The sequence below is a fragment of the Pelecanus crispus genome, chromosome 2 (genome assembly GCF_030463565.1).
Source record: "Pelecanus crispus isolate bPelCri1 chromosome 2, bPelCri1.pri, whole genome shotgun sequence".
Taxonomy (NCBI): domain Eukaryota; kingdom Metazoa; phylum Chordata; class Aves; order Pelecaniformes; family Pelecanidae; genus Pelecanus; species Pelecanus crispus.
Window position 1 is genome coordinate 153,707,222 of NC_134644.1, and position 20,936 is coordinate 153,728,157.

At 38.3% G+C, this 20,936-nt stretch overlaps 1 protein-coding gene across 1 annotated transcript in view; it reads left to right on the top strand.

Moving 5' to 3' along the window:
• The window catches only part of ZFPM2 (zinc finger protein, FOG family member 2), a 279,385-nt gene that overhangs the window by 60,990 nt on the left and 197,459 nt on the right, over window positions 1-20,936 (top strand). Inside the window, 1 exon segment of the mRNA XM_075705075.1 lies at window positions 11,020-11,045. Within this exon segment, the coding sequence (XP_075561190.1) occupies window positions 11,020-11,045 (26 nt within the window).

The following is a 20,936-nucleotide window of genomic DNA, read 5'->3' on the forward strand; positions in this document are numbered from 1 at the left end:
CCCCCACCACACTTCCCTGTTGCTTTCATAACCCTTCCCAAAATTGCAGAGGAAGAGTTAATAATGGAACTGGCTCTAGTGCATGTTACCTACCTATTCTCACTTATTCTTCATACTTAAAACCCCTTCACAGAGGAATTTAGAATGGGAAAATGCTAAATCAGCTCTTTCCCTGTCCTTGGCTTCCGAGCTTTTTTTGTCATTGTGCTATGGAAAAAAGGATCAGACTCCAAACCTTTAAGCAGTAGCATTTGGAAATAATCTAAAGTAAAGAAACATCTTTGTGCAATAAGGAACATCATTCTTCCCCTTTGTGTTCCAAAATGACAAATTATTGCCCCTTGACAGTGAATTTGAAATCAGATAACTGAGACTCACGGACGATTTTTATCTCCAGAGTCCATGTAAATTGGTTGTATGCTGTGTGTTGTGCATACTCTTTGTAATAGGATGGTACAATCTCAGAGATATATCCTGACCAGAGCTGTATGTGGATGGCTCGAAGATCTGGCATTTTAGATGTTACCAGAGGGGCAAAAGCCTAATTAGACTTACAAATTTCCTAGTTATTTCCAATCTACATTACTACATTAAACCTAAATTGTTCCCTTTTTCACGTAACTTTCTACATTTTTACTTAGAATGTGTTTACAGTATGAATGGTTCTAGCTGTAAGTTAAATACATATGATAAAGAGGGCAACCTTCCCCCTCTTTAGTGTCCTCCCCCTCGAGCTAGTCTTTGTACTTCCAGTTATGAATACAGTGTAAAGATTCCAGTTGCTGCTCACCAGCTGTGAAGACACTGGAAAGGAACTGTTGGTGTTGCTGTACCTTTTGTAATTTTTTTCCTCTTTATTCATCTTTTTTATTAAGACATGTATGTGGAGAGGAAACAAACATTTTAGGCCTTGGTTAAATAAGTGTATTGGAGATAGTTATGGCTGGTGCGTCTCATCCATTGAACTTAGAGAGAAATACATGTAATATTTTTTGAATTTGATACTTTTTAAGTGTGAAGGTTTATCACACATTAAAAATAGCAGAAAGGAAAGCAGTTGCTTATAAATTCCAACTTTCTGGATGTTTTAGTTTGCTTCTGAAATTCTGCTAGAAAAAAAGTCTGTTTTCTGAACAATTAATTTCCTTTTACATAACTTTGATAAAATCTGAAATCTTTATTTGAATCTCTTGTGTTGTGCAGTGTCCCACACCATATGGTAGTTTACATATGGCTATAAACTAGTAAATCGCTCTTTTATCCAGATTTAAAGATTTTCTGTTATCTGATAAATTATAATCAAAATTGCACAAAAATGATTGGAATACAAGCCAAAATGTACTTTCCAGTCTCAAAAATAGGATTTAACACTGTTACTTGAAGATGGGGGTTTCAGCCACTGGCCTGCCTTTGAAGACTTTTTTTTTTTTAAAACTAATATTTGTTTGCATTTCTGAGACAGGCACCAATCTAAACCTTTCTGTGCACAAATACTAGAATTTACTTTCACAAATTCCTCTGAATAGTTTACTGAGTGCTAATTGTAGTCATTTCAGATGCTTAGTTGTTAAAACTGGTCACATGCACATGTGGGTATTTGCACATTGAAAGGACAGAGCATGCATCAATCTTTATTTTTTTCCATATGTACCAGAAGAGGGCAAACTGAAAGATGTAACCTCATCTGATTTTTCATACCTGTTTCCAGTAATGTATTAACAACACTCTAAATATCTATCTTTTGTATGTATCATAAAATATATTCACAACCAACTACTCATTCTTTTTGTCATATCATTTTAAAACATTCTTTTTAGGTCACCTGTTAGGTTTATGGATTCTCACTAAGTGAACTAGGACAGATGCTCAGCCAAAAAAAAAATCCAAACAAAGGCACATCTGAAGACTTAGTCCTCAAGTCTGATGTGTCGTTTTCAGTGGCTCTAGTGTGGTATACTGACAACCATGAAATCCTACTGTACTTAGCACAGATACAGTTCATTTAATCTTCATAATGCTGTACTTTATTAATAATCAATGTATATAGACTCAGTTTTAATATAGAAACAAATAATCAAATCTTTTTTTCTGTACCAAATTCCCATGTTTGAAAGGCAGGGTATAGAGAATGGCTGTGGCTTACAATTACAAATTTAGCTTCAAAGTCAAGCCTAGCTATATCTCAGGTATTTCTCTTCACTGAAGACCCACACCCATTTGGAACACTGCCCCCTCCCCACCTCAGTCTTCACCTTGAGTTTAATGAGGCTTTTAAGTCAAGTTAGATAGCCTCCTGAAATTTTAAATTATAATTGAGCTAGCCTAACTCAGGTAATAATGCGGTTTGCTCTGCAGTATGGTTGCAAGCTAACTTCACTCAAATAACTAGTCCTCAAATACTTGCCCAGACACTGAGCTAGGGAGGAATTTGGGGGTGCTCATTTACAGCCATGCACAAAAAACCAGGACATCTTGCTGCCCCCTGCAAATGACTATCATGGTGCTATTGGCTCAACGGGGAATTGTTGTGATTTAACCCCAGCCAGCGACTAAGCACCACACAGCTGCTCGCTCATTGCCCCGCCAGTGGGATGGGGGAGAGAATTGGAAGGGTAAAAGTGAGAAAACTCGTGGGTTGAGATAAAGACAGTTTAACAGGTAAAGCAAAAGTTGCGCACACAAGCAAAGCAAAACAAGGAATTCATTCACCACTTCCCATCAGCAGGCAGGTAGGTGTTCAGACATCTCTGGGAAAGCAGGGCTCCATCACGCGTAATGGATACGTGGGAAGACAAACACCATCACTCCGAACGTCCCCCCCTTCCTTCTTCTTCCCCCAGCTTCATATGGTGAGCATGACATCATATGGTGTGGAATATCCTTTTGGTCAGTGGGGCTCAGCTGTCCCGGCTGTGTCCCCTCCCAACTTCTCATGCACCCCCAGCCTGCTCGCTGGTGGGGTGCTGTGAGAAGCAGAAAAGGCCTTGACTCTGTGTAGGCACTGCTCAGCAGTAATTAAAACATCCCTGTATTATCAACATCATTTTCAGCACAAATCCAAGGCATAGCCCTATACTAGCTGCTGGGAAGAAAATGAACTCTATCCCAGCCAAAACCAGCACAGGAATGTAGGTCCTGACTTAGGATTTCAGTTACACTTAAGTAATACGTATTTCATGTAGTCTAAAGCTGTGATAACTTGGGACATGGATAACTAAAGGTGGTACTTATGACAAATCCTATAGGTGCCCCTTTTCTCCTGGCAGACTCTTCAACCGTAGCCCTCTTCATACGTGAAAGGGGAAGGCTAGTGGGGAAGCAGTTGTGGTGTAGGTTCTTCAGGAGGAAGCTATCATCCTTTTTATTATTACTACTAGAAACAGCATCTTCCAAGCACTGAAAAGAGGATTTGAAGATTGGGTTGCTATGTAAACCAGCAAACACTTCTGAGGTACCAGAGCAAGGTCTAAGGGAGTACTGGCAGCAACTTCCTGGTCTTCTGGAGCTGGTGAACCAGAAGGCTCTTCATGGTGGATGTCTGTCTTAACCTTTCTTCTTCTTGTGAATCTACTTTGCCACTGCGGCATCATACAAAAGAGGCTGCAGACTAGAATGTCGTGGAGAGAGATTTCCAGAGGACAAAGTGTCTAAACTGAGTGCAGGCTCTAGGGGTATAATGGGAAGGGTTTGGCCCTGACTGGCACATGCAGTGTTCAGAGCTGTGTGCGCTAATTGCAGCCTGCAGCCTGTGTGGTGTTATACTTTCTGTGTCTCTCGTTTGGACACATACTCTAAATCGTCACTAGCAACCGCCTCAGCAGTCTTAACTACCTAGTTTTTAAATTTGCCTTGCTCAGTGGCTTGCTTTGGCTCAGGAGAGACTAACTGGGGGGATGGCAGTGCTATGGGTACACACATTTCTTTTCATGATTCAGAGGTCTGCAGCAACTCAGTCAAAAATAAAGGAATCCTTATATAAGCAAATAAAATGTGAATTGAATACAAGGTTCCTGATTTATCTAAAAACATTTGGTAAAAGTACTTCATTTCTTTTACTGCTGCAATAAAATAATTTTACAGTTAGTAACATATAACTTAGAGGAGTGACAAATTTGGTACTTAAAAAATATTTAGGTTAAAAAAACCTGTCAGTTCTACTAAGTCATTTTTAGAGTGTAATCACTTTAATTCTCCTCTCTAATTTTATCACCAGGAGACAAGCTCCGAGCCCCCTAACCTCCTGTAAAAATCTTTTTGCTGCTGCTTGTTGTGGCTCCCAGTCGGAATGACAGAATGGGGATCAAGACTGGCTTGGCTGATCTAGGAATGAGGGAAACATTTCTTAGTATCTAGCAGCCTAAGTGGTAGATAAACATTGTTAATGTCAGGTCACTTGAAGTCTAAGTTTAACATAAAACACTAACTTGTCAGGAAATACAGCATGAAACGTATGATATGTTCTGTTTGGGCTGGAAAAACTGTAAGCATATAGTGACAGTAATATTGCACCTGCACAGTTACTGATTTAAAGAGTTGTTTACAGCCCTGCAGAAGACAGGCTATTTGAGCTATACTGGGAGTATCTGTTCTCTTAGAGTAGTCTTACATAGTTATAGTAGAGCAATACATGATTTATGCTGTAGTGTTACGGATTAACGTCGCTGAGGCAATAGGGGCCCGTGAGGAGGGGAGTACAAAGTCTCAGTTGCAGGCTAATCCAGCATCACCGGAGTCCAAAAACAATGTGTCCTGCTTCTTTTTGCTTCCCCCCATGATTTTCATGCATTAAGAAGTTACCAAAAATGAGAAGCTTTTTAGTCCACCATTCATAAGTCTGTTTGTGTTTTGTACATTTCTTGGGTTAATCATTTGATGTTTTATGGGAGACTTCATCAGAAAACTCAGCATATGCTGGGAAAAATATGTAAAGTAAAAGGAAGTAAAAAGGATAGAATAAATTGAGACAATTTTATTATAGGTTCTCTATTAGAAAATACAAGAACATCTTTTTTAATTCAAGAAAACTCTTGGCTCATATTTAAAGGATGTAAATTTTTCTAGTTTTTAAACACCCTTCTCTCCCTCCTTTATATTAGTCTTAGGTTTTGTAGTCCTGAGATTAGGGCATCCAGTTTGAAAGGGAGAGAGCCGAGTTCATGTCTGTACTTCCAGAATCGATTCTACTTCAAATTGACTGATTGTCCTTTAAAAAAAAATTCAAAATTCTGGGGGAAAACACAGAGATCCACATCTCTCTGTCCTTAGAAGATGACCATAGCAAAGGTGCCATGTACATCATGCATTCTTGGCTAACAAATCATTAGTATCAACACAAAGGGTGGATAGAGAATTTCCCTCTCCCTTTTAAGAAGTATTTTGGCAGCAAGAGATGTGGGTTGGAGTCTCCTAAGGGTGAACCAAAATGGGAGCCAAGTGTCCTGGTTCCTAGATCAACAATTTTTATGAAATTGTGGTCTCTACCACAAGTTCCACCCTGAAAGCAGATGTGCCAGCTGTGCTCTGTGCTGTACTCTGCACTGTTCAGGTATGTTTCATTTGCTTTGAGGGTAGAGAACCTCTTTGCTTTGTCTCTTTGCATTTTGATAGATTTAGAGGGATATTAACCTACCACCCCAGAATGCAACTGCATTTGAGTTTAGACACCTATGGAATCAGAATAAAGAGAGTTCTAGATATATGTAATGATAAGCAGCTGCTGAAGTGAGATTTTCTACATCCTTTTCTTTGACATTGTTACCTATATTCCACTGAACTTCAATTAAGAACTAAATTATTAAGTCTTGACCCTGTCTTTAGTTCTGATTTGTATTGAAAATGTGTTTTACATATCGGAAAGAGAAAGTGTGAATAACTGACATGAGTTATGAATAAGAGGAAAGCTGTGCTTTTTATTTAGATTACTATGCAAGACATTTTCATTTCACTGATAATGTTTTTAGAATGTAATCAGACTTTTTCATCCAGGAGAGCCTTGATTCAGGGAGACATTAAGTATTAATGTATCAATTATTAATTAATAGTTATTAATTAATAACTATGAATAATATCACTGTGTGGAATCATAGAATAATTTAGATTGGAAGGCACCTCCAGAGGTCATCTAGTCTAACCCTAGCTCAAAGCTGGGCTAACTTAAATCAGGTTGCTTGGGGCCTTACCCCGTCAAGGTTTGAAGTTCACCAGGATGGAGAATCTACAGACCTTCTCAGCAGTGTTCAATGTTTGATTTGCTTGCTTAGCTGTTCCAATGTTTGCCTACCTTCTGTTGTGGAAATTGTTAAAATTTTCCTTTGTTGCAACTTGTGTCTGGTTCTTCTTGTCTTTTCCCTGAGCACCTCCAATAGGAGACTGGCTTTGTGTTGTCTTTACCCTTCCATTATATATTCGAATACAGCAGTTAAAACCCCTTAGCCTTCCTGTCCTAATACTGATCTTCCAAGCTCTCTCAGCCACGCCTCGCTGCAGCCCCCGGCAGTCTTGTGGTCCTCCACCAGACTCATTCCAGTACGCGTGTGTCCCCTGCTCAGTAGACTCATACAGAGCCCAGGATGCAACAGCCTTCACTGCTGCAAGAGCACCCTGAGGATACGTGTTCAAATTGTCTACTCTCAGATTCTTTTCAGCAAAGCTACTTTCCAGTTGGTCAGTGCCCAGCCTGTACTGTTGCATGGGGCTGACCTGTCCCAGGTACAGGGCTCGGCATTGCCTTGGTTGAACTCCATGTGGTTTCTGTCAGCCCATTTTGCCAGGTTGTTGTGGTCCCTCTGAGCAGCAGCCTTGCCTGCCAGTGATTTGCAGCTGCTTCTACCAATTTGATATCATTTGCAAACCTGAAGGGCATTTTTTCCTATCATCCAGACCATTAATAATGATGTTAAGAAGCACTGGCCTCAGAACTGACCCTTGAGAGATGCCACTAGTAACTGGCCTCCAGCTGGACTTTGTCCTGCTGTTCACAGTTCTTTGATTCAGTGGTTCAGCCAGTTGTTTACCCACTTTGTAACCTACCCATCCACTTCATATTTCATCAATATGCCTATGAGAATATTCTGTGAAAAACCTTTCTAAAGTCCAACAATATCCAGTGCTGTTCCCCTCAGCCAGTCATCTCATCATAGGAGGCAGTGAGGTTGGTCAGGTGTGATTTGCTTTTAGTAAATCTATGCCAGGTGTTCCCAACCATCTTCTTATCCTGTATGTGCCTGGTCGTGACATTGAGGAGGATTTGCTTCATACTATTCCTAGGGATGTAGTTTGGGTTGAAAAACCCATAGTTCACTGGAACCTCCTTCTTATCTTTCTTGATGGTTGTTGCAATGTTTGCCTATTTCTAGTCATAGGGGAGCTTCCCGCCTCACCGTTGCCGCAGCATTTCAAAGGTGGTGGAGAATGGATTCATAGTGACATTGGCCAGCTCCCTCATCATCCTTGGATGCAGCCCATCTCGTCCCATGGACTTGTGTATGTCCAATTTGCTCAAGTGCTCCCTTACTTAATCTTCCAGTCCTGTGGATAATGGTCTAGACTCTTACACCTTAGAAGTAAAAACTGAACCAAAGGCGGCAGTTAGTACCTCAGCCTTTTTCATGTCTGTTGTCACTATGGTCTCTGTCCCACTGAGTACCAAGCCCACATTTTTCTTCATTTAATTTTGCTGCCTATGTTTCTGCAGGCATGTATCTTGCTGCCCTTCAAGTCTCTCCCTATTTTCAACTCCAGGTTAGAATAGCATTTCAGGAAATACTTAGATGGTCCTTTTAATTTTGTGTTATCTAAATGTAGTCATCTATAACTTAGTTTAAGGTAGTCTTTAGTCAATGGAGTGAGATAAGCACCTTTAGTCATTCCATTTTAAGATAGTTATCTACAAGAAAGGGATAATTTTACCTCTTGGAACATGTCTCAGTTTACTACAGGCAGAACCTGTAGTTTATACCTGACATCAAGTTTTTAGACGGTTGAAGTTAGCGTTAACCTGTTAGCCACAGTTTAAACAGCTAACTTCTGAATTCTACTCATAATTCAAATAAAATATGTGCTCAGGTTCTCTCCTGAATTGGCTTGGTTCCTCAGTAATGTCAGAGTAACAACTGTAGGTTTTCCCATTTGGTCTTTCATGATAGTAGTTATGCTGTTACTTCTGTTTAATTTGCAGGATCATGAAATAAGAGTAATTAAATACAAGCAAAGATAATCAGGGCCAAATTCCGCTCCTCAGACTTAAAAATTGACTAATGTATTGAAATGTATGTTTAATTTAATGTTTTTGTTTTGTATAAAATGTATTTGAATACATACTGAATGACCAAGTCTGATAATATCAGGAAACACTTTGAACGGTTGTCCTTGTTCTGAGAGTACAGAGAAACACTACCAAAATGTTTTTGACTGGTTTCTAGGGAGGTTATTTTTAGTGAATTTACAAAAAAGAAAGAAAACAAAATGTCATAAGATTTCTTTCAGTGCACAAAAAAAAAGTTACGAATATCTGTAGGGTTAAGATGTCTTAAATCTTCTTTTCTTCTTTTGCACAGAACTGCTTCATGACCAAGTCAGTCATGTAGGGGAAAGTCTTTAAATTTGAATAGGAAAGTTCTTTCTACCTAGCTTGAAATGTCTACAGCTTGATTTTTTTTTTTTCTCTCCACACACTGAGTAACTGCAATTACAGTTCTAGCCTTCGAGGATGGTAGGTTATCAAAACTCTGGAAATCATGTTCATATCCATAGGAAATCTAAAGAAAAATAGAACAACAGATATATTTTTCTTATTTTTTGCAGATTTACATCCTACTCTGTGTGTAAATGCATCACTCCCTGCGGATTTTGAGGCTATGTAATTAATGTTTGTAACATGATTATTGTTTCTTACAAAAATAATCATGAACCCTGAACCTCACTAGATGTACAAAGTCATCAGGGACATAGGAAATAGCTATTTCCACAGCTTTTATATCTTGTTGGAGCCCTATTCAGTTAAAACAATCAGGGAACAGATCTTGAGATGAAAACGATGAATTGGTTTGATGCTCAACCTTTGATGATATTGTCTCTATAGCGCTTAAATATGTAAAGTGGAACATGTTTCCAAAAGTCACCACAAGTGGCTGAGTCAGAGGCTCTAGGGAATGACATCCAGTGAGCTGTTTCCATTATGACATTAATATACAGTACAAGGCAGTCCACTTTCCTATATATTGGATGCTATGTGATTATGTTAGTCTCATTTTCTCCTGGAGCTTCTTTTATTAAGTTGCATAAATCATGAGAGCACAGTAGCCATGAGTCACTTACAATCCTGTTTGCTCACCAAATTCATTGCAGGTAACCACAAGCTGTATGATCACTCAGTAAAGGAGTTATCCTTGAAAGATGGTGTAGAGGATTTTTGTTGTTTTCTGTGGTTTTCCTTAAATGTAAAGGCATTGGCTTCGTTAGGCTGATGTGAATACCAAGCTAATGCTTCATGCTCTGTTAAAAACTCACATTTGAGGGAGTCTTAAATGAGGTTACTCTATTCTTCAATCTCTTTGAAGGTTTTGCAGAGAAAAAGAAGGAAAACTTAAAAGTGTTGTGTTAGTGTTTGATATTTTCCCCATCATCTCCCTTCTCTTAGGGGTGTTGTTTCAACTTGACATCTGTGTATTGATAAATGTAAATTCTGCTTTAATAACAGCTGCATGTGCAACTGCTTTTGCATGAGGATGACAAAATATGGTGCATACTGTCCTATCTGGTTTATCTTTTATGGTAAGATTAAAATCAGTATCTTTGATATAGCAACCAGTTTAATAATAAGGTTGCTTTATACAGTGACATTAATGAGAAATCTAACTTGCCTTTTTTTACTGAAAGATAACTTAAGTTCCTAGACTATTTAAAACTAAGTCTACTAGGTAAAACATGTAGGGAAATGATAGATTCATAAATTTATAAATTAAAAGGCCAGGAAAAAACATCCAATTTGACTAGCTGTAAAGCAAATGTACATTTTAGGCAGAATTTAGTTATGGTTTGAAGCACAGTATACTCCTAAAACAATATCCTATCCTATAATAGTTCAGGTTGGAAGGGACCTCAGGAGGTCTCTGGTCTAGTCACCTTCTCGAAGTGTGGTTAGCTCTGAGATCAGACCAGGTAGATTGGACCTTTATCCTGTGGGATCTTGAAAGTCTCCATGGATGGAGATTTCCTATGCTTTCTGGACATCCTGTTCCAAAGCTTTGCTGTCCTGACAGGGTAAAAAGTTTCTCCTCATATCCAGTCAGAACCTTTCTTGTTCCAATTCATGTCCAGTGTTTCTTGTCCTGGCGGCATGCATCACTGTTAAGAGCCTGGCTCCACCTTCTTGCTGACCTCCTCTTAATATTGCAAGGCTGCTGTTAATTCCTGCTTGAAGTCTCTTCTCCAGGGTGAACAAGCCCAGTCACCTCTCTATCTTCTGCAGGGTAAGTCCTCCAGCACCCTGACCATCTTGATGGTCCTCCGCTCAATTTGGTTCAGTTTGTCAGTATCTTATAACGGAATGCCCAAGACTAGGTGTAGTATTCCAGGTATGGTCTAACAAGTAGAGGGGGATAATTACTTCCCTCGGTCTACTGACTGTGCTTCTGTTAATAACAGCGCAGGACGCTGTTGACTTACTTTGCTGTGGGCTCTGCATGTTGCCTCATGATCAGGTCCTTTCCAGCAGAGCTGTTCTCCAACCAGGCAGTGCCTGTGCCATTGCAACCGCTCCTTCCTTTGCAAACCTGGGACATTGCATTTGTCCTTGTTGAGTTTCATGAGGTTCCTGTAAGCCTATTCCTCCAGTCTGTCTCGGTCATTTCAGTGCTGCCTTTGAGTGGGTTCTTTCCCAACTTGGCATCATCTGCAAATTTGATGACAGATATGAAACAACACAGTTGCTAGCATAGATCCTGCAGTACTCCACTTCTTATCAGACTCCAGGATTAGTATGCCCCAATAACAACTACTAGTTGAGCCCAACTATCACAGAATCACAGAGTCACAGAATGGTTAAGGTTGGAAGGGACCTCTGGAGGTCATCTAGTCCAATGCCCCTGTTTAAGCAGAGCCACCTAGAACTGAGTGCCCAGGATTATGTCCAGACAGCTTTTCAGTATCTCCAAGGACGGAGACTCCACAACCTCCCTTGGCAAACTGTTCCAGTGTTCAGTCATCCTCACAGTGAAAAGTGTTTCCTGATGTTCAGATGGAATCTCCTGTGTTTCAGTTAGTGCCAATTGCCTCTTGTCCTGTCACTGTGCACCAATGAGAAGAACCTGGCTCCATCTTCTTAACACCCTTCCTTCAGGCACTTGTATACACTGATGAGATACCCCTGAGTCTTCTCTTCTCTAGGTTAAACAGCCCCATCTCTCTCAGCCTTTCCTCATTTGAGAGATGCTCCACTCCTGTAATCACCTTTGTGGCACTTTGCTGGTCTCTCTCTGGTATGTCCATATCTCTCTTGTACTGCAGAGCCCAGAGGTGGGCACAATACTCCAGGTGTAGCCTTAACAGTGCTGAGTAGAGGAATTTAAATTCTGAATTTAAAATTTCTATAAATAATCTATTGTATTTTTGATAGTTCAATTCAATGTTGGAAAATTCTTTTAAAAATGTCCAGCCTATTTAAGTCCAAATTTGCCTACTTGCAGTTTCCAGCCATTTTCTTACATCATTGCTACATCTTTGTTTACTTGGTCAAGAACTCTGCCATCGTATTTCTTTTCACCTTTTAGGTATGTGCACATCCAAGTCAAACCATAACATTCTTTTTGATAAGCTAAGGAGACTTAATTTCTCAACTCTTTTACATCTTTTCTGGCCTTTTAATTATTTTAATGTATTTTCATTAAACCTTCTGTTGTGGTTTAACCCCAGCCGGTGACTAAGCACCACACAGCTGCTCACTCACTCCTCTCAAAGTGGGTTGGGGGACAGAATCAGAAGGGTAAAAGTGAGAAAACTCATGGGTAGAGGTAAAGACAGTTTAATAGGTAAAGCAAAAGCCGTGCACTCAAGCAAAGCAAAACAAGGAATTCACTCACTACTACCCATCAGCAGGCAGGTGTTCAGCCATCTCCAGGAAAGCAGGGCTCCATCACGTGTAATGGTTACTTGGGAAGACAAATGCCATCACTCCAAACATTACCCCACTTCCTTCTTCTTCCCCCAGCTTTATATGCTGAGCATGACATCATATGGTATGGGATATCCCCTTTGGTCAGTTGGGGTCAGCTGTCCCAGCTGTGTCCCCTCCCAACTTCTCATGCACCCCCAGCCTGCTCGCTGGTGGGGTGCTGTGAGAAGCAGAAAAGGCCTTGACTCTGTGTAAGCACTGCTCAGCAGTAACTAAACATCCCTGTATTATCAACACTGTTGTCAGCACAAATCCAAAGCACAGCCCTATACTAGCTGCTGGGAAGAAAATGAACTCTATCCCAGACAAAACCAGCATACCTCCTTGAAGTTTTCAGCTTTATTCTGGGAACTGGGGCAAGAGAACTGGTCACAGAATTACGGTAGGCCCATGCCAGTGCCATCTTCCCCAGTTAATATAACCTTTCCACTGCTGCACAACACTACTAGCAGTTGCTGTTGTGGACTTCCACTTTTCACTACAGTGTTCAACTGGGAAATCCTGTTCAGGTGATAACAGGCCTGAATCCCCAAACATTTTTTCATAGGCAGTGCCTCTCAGAAGAGCGTCCCCTGCCCTGTGGGTATATCCTGCACTGTTTGGTCCTGTGGAGACTTCATTTTTCTGTATTACCACACACGTGCAGTGAGCACAGATTTGCCAGCTCATTATGCTTTTCTGTACCAGATTTCTTCGTTATGTAGTCCTCTCCAATTGTTTTATTTTCCTCAGGCTTTATCTTTAAATGATTTGATTCTTTGTTCTTGGTCATTCATAAGGATGATAAGTACTGAAGGGTGAAGAACCAGTGCTTTCCAGGCTTCACTAGAAATATTTCCAATCAGTGACTAACAATGTTCATATTTGTCATTTGTCCAGTTTCTATTAAGCTTTACTTTTTGACTATTGATATCTTACCCCTAATTGAAATGGAATATTGTATTAAGTCAAATACCTTGCAGAAGTGTAAATATAATAGTGGTAACGTATGATTTTTATCAGCTCAGCGTGATCTTGTTCATAGAAAATACAAAGTATTTTAAGATATTTTCCCTAAGCATATGTTGATTGGCACTAATTTTATTTCTTCTTTATTAATTAAGCTCTATATCATCTGTTCAAATTGCTTTGCCATGTATCAATATCAGACTGACAGGCCTATCCCCTTTCTGTTTTTAAAATATTGGCACAACGTTAGCTTTCTTTAGAACAGTTGTAAGAATGAGTCCTATAGTGGCAAGGAAACAATTTCTTTTTAAAGTAAATCTTTAAAAAACAGCATATGGAATTAATAGAAGAAAACATTACGGAATAAAGAAGAACATGCAAGGAGATACTAGAGATCAGTAGCATTCACCAGCATGGTAATTTGCATCATAATTGTCAAGGAAATAATTGAACAGATGAATAAAGTAATTAATTTTATTAACCTGACCTACAGTTCAGCTTGTATTCCAGGAAAGGTGGCAAACAAAATATTTGAAAGAAAAGTCCAGAAACCAGTAAGGCTACATAGCAAGTCCCTCACTGATTTGGTGAGCAGTTATTCAGAAAGTAGTCCTTTTTAAGTCAGTGAAACTCCCATGTCCACATGGTTCACAGTCTGTTCTCAAGATGAAGGTAGTACCGTAAATGATAAACACACATCTCTAATAAAGAGACCTTATGTGATAAATTTGATATTTAAAGACTGAATTACATATTAGTAAAGAAGAAATCTGATATCTGTATTTTAATAAAACATCTGATCCTCATGAAGCCATACTCCCAAACTGATTAATTCAAACTGGCATAGATGTGAATGCAATCACATGGAGTGAACCTGGCTCAAGAATCATAAACAAAAGGTTTTCATAAAATAATAGAGTATTGAATTTTTAGGGCACCATCTGGCAGTGATATAGAGAGATCTGTTCTTGGTAAGGATTTATTTCATTGGCTTTACTTAATATCTTCATTAATTATTTGAATAAGATATTAAAATAATACTAAATTGAGAAAGTTTTAGAAACTTCTAGGAAAAAAAATATGTTTCTTTTGATTGTCCAAAGCCTACTCAGGAATTAAAATCTCGATCTGACATTGCAATGAGACTGAACCAGTTACATTCCAGGTTTCACATGTCTCAATAGCAGAAAAAGACTGACAAATTTGAAAAAAATCAGAGAAAAAACATAGTGATTGGAGGCTGTAGAAGACAAATTTGTGGAAAATGTTAAAAGGTCTAGTACATGGAATTTGCATAAGAAATGTCTTAAGGCTCTACGGGGCAGTCATGAACTATTTAGAAGCATATCTCTCTGTGGCAGTGGCCAGTAATGGATAAATCGGGAAAGATGATAAGCACATGGCAGTCAGATAGTGGTATTTCCCCTGTTATACCTAGCCATCTTCTGGTATTCTGCACTCTGCAGCTTCCTTGATCAGAAGTCATATCTCTACGTTTACACTTGATAATCTTGATGAACTTTTCTTGTATGATTTTCTGTTATTGCTATAACTTTGGCCTTCATGCTTTTGCCCTGGTGTTGGGTAGAAAAGTAACCTTCTTTTGGTTTATTTTAAATCTTCTGTTTGATTGTTTCATTTGATGATCTCTGGTTCCTTAAGTGTAAGAAAGAGGAATGTTTATTACTACACTTGCTGTTCATGCTTTTACATACCTCTGTCTTATCACCTCTACTTACCTCTTTTGCAACCCTACAGAAGGCTTACAGTACTTAGGAAGAACTCTGAGAACTAAAAAGGTAAAATATTTTATTTACTTCAAAAGTAAGGTAAATTAAAAGCCAACGAAATGAAACTTAAACTTCATAGCTGTAGAGCTGAACATTGTTAGTTTTGTTTTAATATACATTTTTAATATAAAATTTTAGAAAAATAACCTGTTAAATTTATGCCTAGAAAGGTCCAGGACTGCAGGCATGCTCTGCAGTTAAGCAAATTGCAGCGTGTGCCTCTACAATCTACAGAGTAATATGGACAGTGATATTTGTTATACCTTAAAGTTTGAATCTGCTGATACCACAACTTGAACATCTTTAGAAAACAGTCAAGTTTCAAGATTATCAGAGAAATTGAAAGGGTTGTTCTGGTTGTGAGTCCCCATGGTAGGCAATGTAGTATTTTCCTCGGCACCTTTTTGGATAGGGCTGGTTAAGATGTTGCGCAGGGTGGGGGGGCCTCAGCACTTCCAGCTGCTTCACTGTTGCCTAGATCATGCCCCTGAGAAGTTTTACTTTCGTTGAAAGCCAGAGGAATTCCTCAATGATTGCTATTATCAGGGACTTATGCTTAAGAATAAACTTCTCTTCAGTTGAGATCTTCTGTTTTCAAACTTGTTTGGATTTTGATCAAATTTTTTTTTTATATCGTTTCACTTACAGTACTTGTAGCTTTTCAGCAATCAGATATTTCCCAAGTGAATTGTTTTTTTTTTCATTTGGACAGGTTTTCAGTAGCTATAATTCTCTTCCCATAATTAATATGATAGTTTATATTTTTTCGTAGTTCTGATGTCCCTCTATAAGGTGAAGGGCCTTTTTTAGTTGCACTATGAAGGGCTGTGTGAGGAAATACAAGAGTGGCTCCTGTGTGGCTCTTCAAAAACAAAAACTTCATCTTGTTTTCCCTGCCAGTATTTTCTGAATACTGAGTTGCAAATGCGGGCATTCAGGTACTTAAATAACCTCCAAGCTAAACTGCAGACTGGAAAATCAGTGTCTCCCAAAGGCACAGGTGATCTGGGAGAAGCCCTTGCCAGGCCTCTTGCTTAGAAATCCTGTGCGTTTTGTGTGCCTCCAGTGTGCTTACAAAGGATCTGTCATCAAAAATATATTCATTTCAAAACAGAGTATTGAGGAATCTATGCATGGAGCCGAGGGGAGCATGAATGGCCTTGGAGGCTGAAGGAGGATGGATGTCCTTCACTCACTGCACAGTCATGCTTTTCCAGGCTTTACTTAACTACTCAGCTGAGCTCTCACTACTTGTACTCAGGATCGGGTGTAACCTGAGGACTGTTACGAGGCATGCAGTACCTCCGATGGTCACCTTAGACCCACAGAAGTCATTAAAGGTTGCAGATGGAGTACACAATCCTTTCCTGTGGGAGCTTTTCTCCTTCCTTTTTCCCCTCATCCATCTAAGGACGATGTGAGAGGATCCTTGAAAAGCAATTCTTGCAGAAATCTTAGTACTTGTGCTGCTTTTTGTAGAAAGAAATAAGTGGGAATCTTTCCATGCTGTTTTATTTGATTATAGTAAAGGTGCAGCAGTATTTGCTTTGTGTTATCCTGTGCTAGTGTTTATTAATCTAAATAATGGAACTTCAGTTATCAGAAAATTCTCGTGCCTGCTTAAATCACTGAAGAAAGTATGAAGTCAGTATGTAGATGCTAATTTTGGGGGAGAACTCTGGAAAGATTTCTGGCTTACCTTAGCTCAAAAATTGTCCATTTTACTATTAGCTTATTTCCAAAATAGCCAAGGTATTTACAGAACTATTATATATCGAATTGAATTGGTATGCAAGTCAGAACTCAGTTTTATAAAGAAAAGGGATATTCCTGCCCCTTAAAAGTTAGGCAATCTTTGCATGAGAATTGGTGTTATGCAACATTAACATCTGCCCTAAGGAGGACAGCAAGGATAAGTAGAGGAAAACCAACCAAATAAATGGTATTGATAAAATAAAACCTGTTCTATACCTTAATTGGCACTGTTATGCCAGTCATAACATGGATTTAACCAGATGAATATGTTAACAAATTGCAGTTAGGACAGTTATTCAGGTGAAGTTCTGGAAAAGGATGGTATTTTAGTTTTCCTATTTTTAGTGCTTTGTTAGTGTAATACATTGGTGCTTAAAAGTTCCTTATCATTTCTCATGCTTAAAAATTGTTTCCTCTGCTTCCCATATACTATTTCTTATGACAGTGAATATATTGTTTGGATTTTTCATACTTTTCTTTCTGTCATATGGTCATTGGCATTTGTATTTTTGTTCCTTGTGTTTAGGCTTTTTATTATAGCTTGTTATTTTTCCTGTATTTTCTTTTTCTGAGGTGGTTTCACTTCTATTTTGAGTTTGGAAAAATGGCTGCTTGACCAAGGAACTATTTCTGCATGATTAAATGCATCATATCTTTTTTCTTGCCCACGGAAGATCCTGCACTTAACCTGGCTTTTCCTCACCTCTCGGTCAAAAACTGCATCACTTCCTAGTGAGAAGAGTACATTAAAACACACAATAATAATAATAATAATAATAAATGTTAATCAAAAAACTGCATGTGTCTTTCTGATTGTGCCAGTGTTGTGGTATTCAATTATGCAATTTTCATTGGCATATTAATCATCTTTTCAACAAACAAGCCGGCGTTAATTAAAGCAAACCATGGATAAAGACATGTTGCCGGATCATCATTCCGTTTATCACAGCGCACAGGCTGGCCGTTAAGTAAATTCTGGACTGTGAGATGAATTTCAATGTTGGCTTCATCTTTTTTGTTGGAGTTTGAATGCAACTCATCTAACAACAACAACAAACTTGAGGCTTCACAAGAGAAAGATGAATTTATTTGTAATTAATGGCAAAAGAAAAAAGATAAAGTAGTTGTATGCTGCTAATGGGAATTAGGGTATTTGGAACCAAATGATTTTGGAAGATTTCTTCCCCCTTCCACTGCTCCCCCTCTTACCCTACTTCAAGTGTCAGAGCCCTGAGAGCAAGGAATAAATGAACCCTCATCTACCTGTATAAATATAGGTTTCATTTTAGCTTTGGAGTAATTAGTAAACTGATTGGCATTAAATATGCAATCTGTGCAAAGAGAGAAAATGAGACTATCTGTTTTACTGATACATGCAAGAAAGAGGTGGGAGGGAAATGCACGTGTATCTTTGAAGTGAAAATAGCCAACAATTTTTTGATGAACAATAATAGTTGCATGATAAATTTTTCAGATACCCTCCCTTAGAAATGGCTTCAGTGCTGCAAGCATGTACAGTCAAGAACACTTGAATGTATTTGTAGGGCTGTTAAAACAAGTATTTGTAGGTTTTTCAGGTGTTTGTGAAACCATGAGCTTATAGAGGGAAGTACTGTATGCTGCTATATGAATAGGTACTGCTTAGCATAATAATACTGGTTATTGCGCTTTTTAAGAGTTATTACAGACACTGTTGAGAGAGCATCTGAAGGTTTAAGGGTTCCATTCTTCATTTTATTTAGTTTGTGTATTGTTTTATTTGAACAGAAATACAGTTTAATGCTTCTGCTGTGCAAAGTGCATGCTTCATCCAACAGAGACCACTGACAGTGGCACAGAGTAGCTTGTTTGTTCCCTGTTTCTGTTTCTATCCTGAACTCTAGGCTGATGGGCACTATTTATCATAAGTACTTTAATCTAGATTCCTTCAAACACAGGTTTACGAAGATGTTGAATGAGTTCTGTTTTAACAGAAAAGTTTATTTAGTATGCCTGCTATGAAAAATATATGGAAGCACTAGCAGCATATATGGTCACGTCTAAAATCAGCTTAAGAGGGTCTTGGACAATAGCCGTTAAAAGTGTGCCTTCCTTGATGTTCATAATAATCTGTCATTTTATGTACCTGAGTCTTCCTATGTCTTTCTGATAATCAGTTCTCTAAGCTGCTTTGCATTAGGCTGTCTATACTTGAAACTTAATCAGAATACACATGCTTCCTAAGAAATGCAGAGATTTTTTATTTGGGAAGAAGAACTGTTATTTAGCTAAATAACAATGGTTTTAATGTAATTAGGTGTGCCTAAGTCTGTGTGTGTGTGTGGAGAAAAGAAGACATTAGTAAGACTAATTTAACTGCATAGCTCTGTGATGCCCCAGTTAGACTATTTCTGCAACTTAGGATACTTCATACTACCTCAACTACCTTTATGCCACACAAAGAATGTACAAATTTGACATACATTCAGAATGGTAAAACCCAGTTGCATGTGTTGCTGATTTAAATATATGAGCTTACATAATCTATCAAACTTGATCATCCTGCACATACTCAGTCTATTAGAACTGCTGATAACAGTTTGCGGTCTTCGAAAATCTCTTATTTGGACCAGCTTTGCTTCAGCGAAATCAGATCTGCAGTATAGGAACAGAGTTCAATACACTGACTATTTTACAATTCTACTTTAAATATATCAAATCCTGTTTAAAATCTCAACCTAAGCTTGTTAGAAAAATAACGCTGTATTTCAGATAAAATGGGTATGTTGTAAGGTATTGTAAAGATATTCAATGTATAATGCATTCAGTTGTCTTCCACGGTGTTTTTTGTTCGGAATCGCATGAGTCAGTTTAAATCTGCTTTACTGTATAAATCAATGAAATTAAGCTCATGACTTTTAATAGTTCAATTCTTATTACAAAGTGTCTGAATATTGTCTGTAGCTCTAATAAGATACTCTTAAGGAATAGCAAAAGTTTCGAAGGGTTGAAATGGCTTCTGGTTAGACTGGCTAAATCATTAAATTGTTTCATAATTGGTTAGAGGTACATGAAAATTAATTCTACCTTAAGTGCTATAGTGGAGTATAAGTGCACATGGCATCTTGCGGACCCTGAAGTGTGAACTCAAGCCTTGCTCTTCACGCATCTTGACAATGACCTGCTAGTGACCCAGCTGTAAACTTGTGCCTGCTCCTTGAAACTGGGAGTCAACATGGTTGGATATAATACTGACTGCATCATGTCGCTCACTTGCATTGTGCTGATTACAGAAAATTCAATGTTACTGTCATCTTGATGGCTGACATAATCAGCAGAGATCTTCGCCTTTCTTTGGTGTACTAGATTATCAGAGAAAATTTATGTTTGCATTGCAGATCCCCATGGCTTTGAGGATCTCTCATCAGAAGTTTTGTACTAGGTAATACGCTTATAAAACGGAAAGTACAGCAGCATTTTGTATTTTCAGAAACCATTAATCTGTGGAGTTCGTTTTAGCATATGAGATCTGTGAGTGTTCTGAAAACTTCCTCACTGCTTTTGAATATTTTGAGAACAGAACAGAAAAAGAATTTAAAATGACGGTGGTGGTCAAAGGTCTATTTTGTGGTAAAAAATTGGAAAACTGTGTAATGCTGTTGTTGGTTTGTTGATAGACGCCACCAGACTAAAATGCCATCTATTATCTCGCATTTATACCTAAGCAGGGTCATACTACATTTTATTATTTACCACACCTAATACTGAAGAGTAAGGATCATCAGAACTACTGATGAATCTAGAACTGCTGCAGCTGCTTCATTTTTTTAACAAGAATCTGAATAGGAGTTAATCAGCACTGTAATTAATAAGAAATGATTTCATACAGTTGTCACTTATTATCATTTAATGTCATTAATATCCATATCGTTTATTATAACGGTATCCTGTACTAGGTCACACACAGCTCAAAGAATCTGATTTGCACGTGTAGTGCAGAAGGACTGTCAAGTTTGGAAATGTTTTTGGAAATGCCAACAGTTACAGCTTTTAAAGGAACTTACGCAAAATTGTGTTACATGATGCAGTACATTGTTGAATAAAAAGTAACTTTTCTTTTATGGATCAAATATTTGCATTTCAGTGTAATGTGAAACAGTTTTGAATCTTTCTGATATAACGAGATAACAAAAATTTGTCCTAAGAATTCTATGAGTCTGCTACAAAAATAGGAGCAGTATAAGTACCATGTAAACGTTTCTCCTTCTCATAGTATTAATAAATAGGAAAATAAA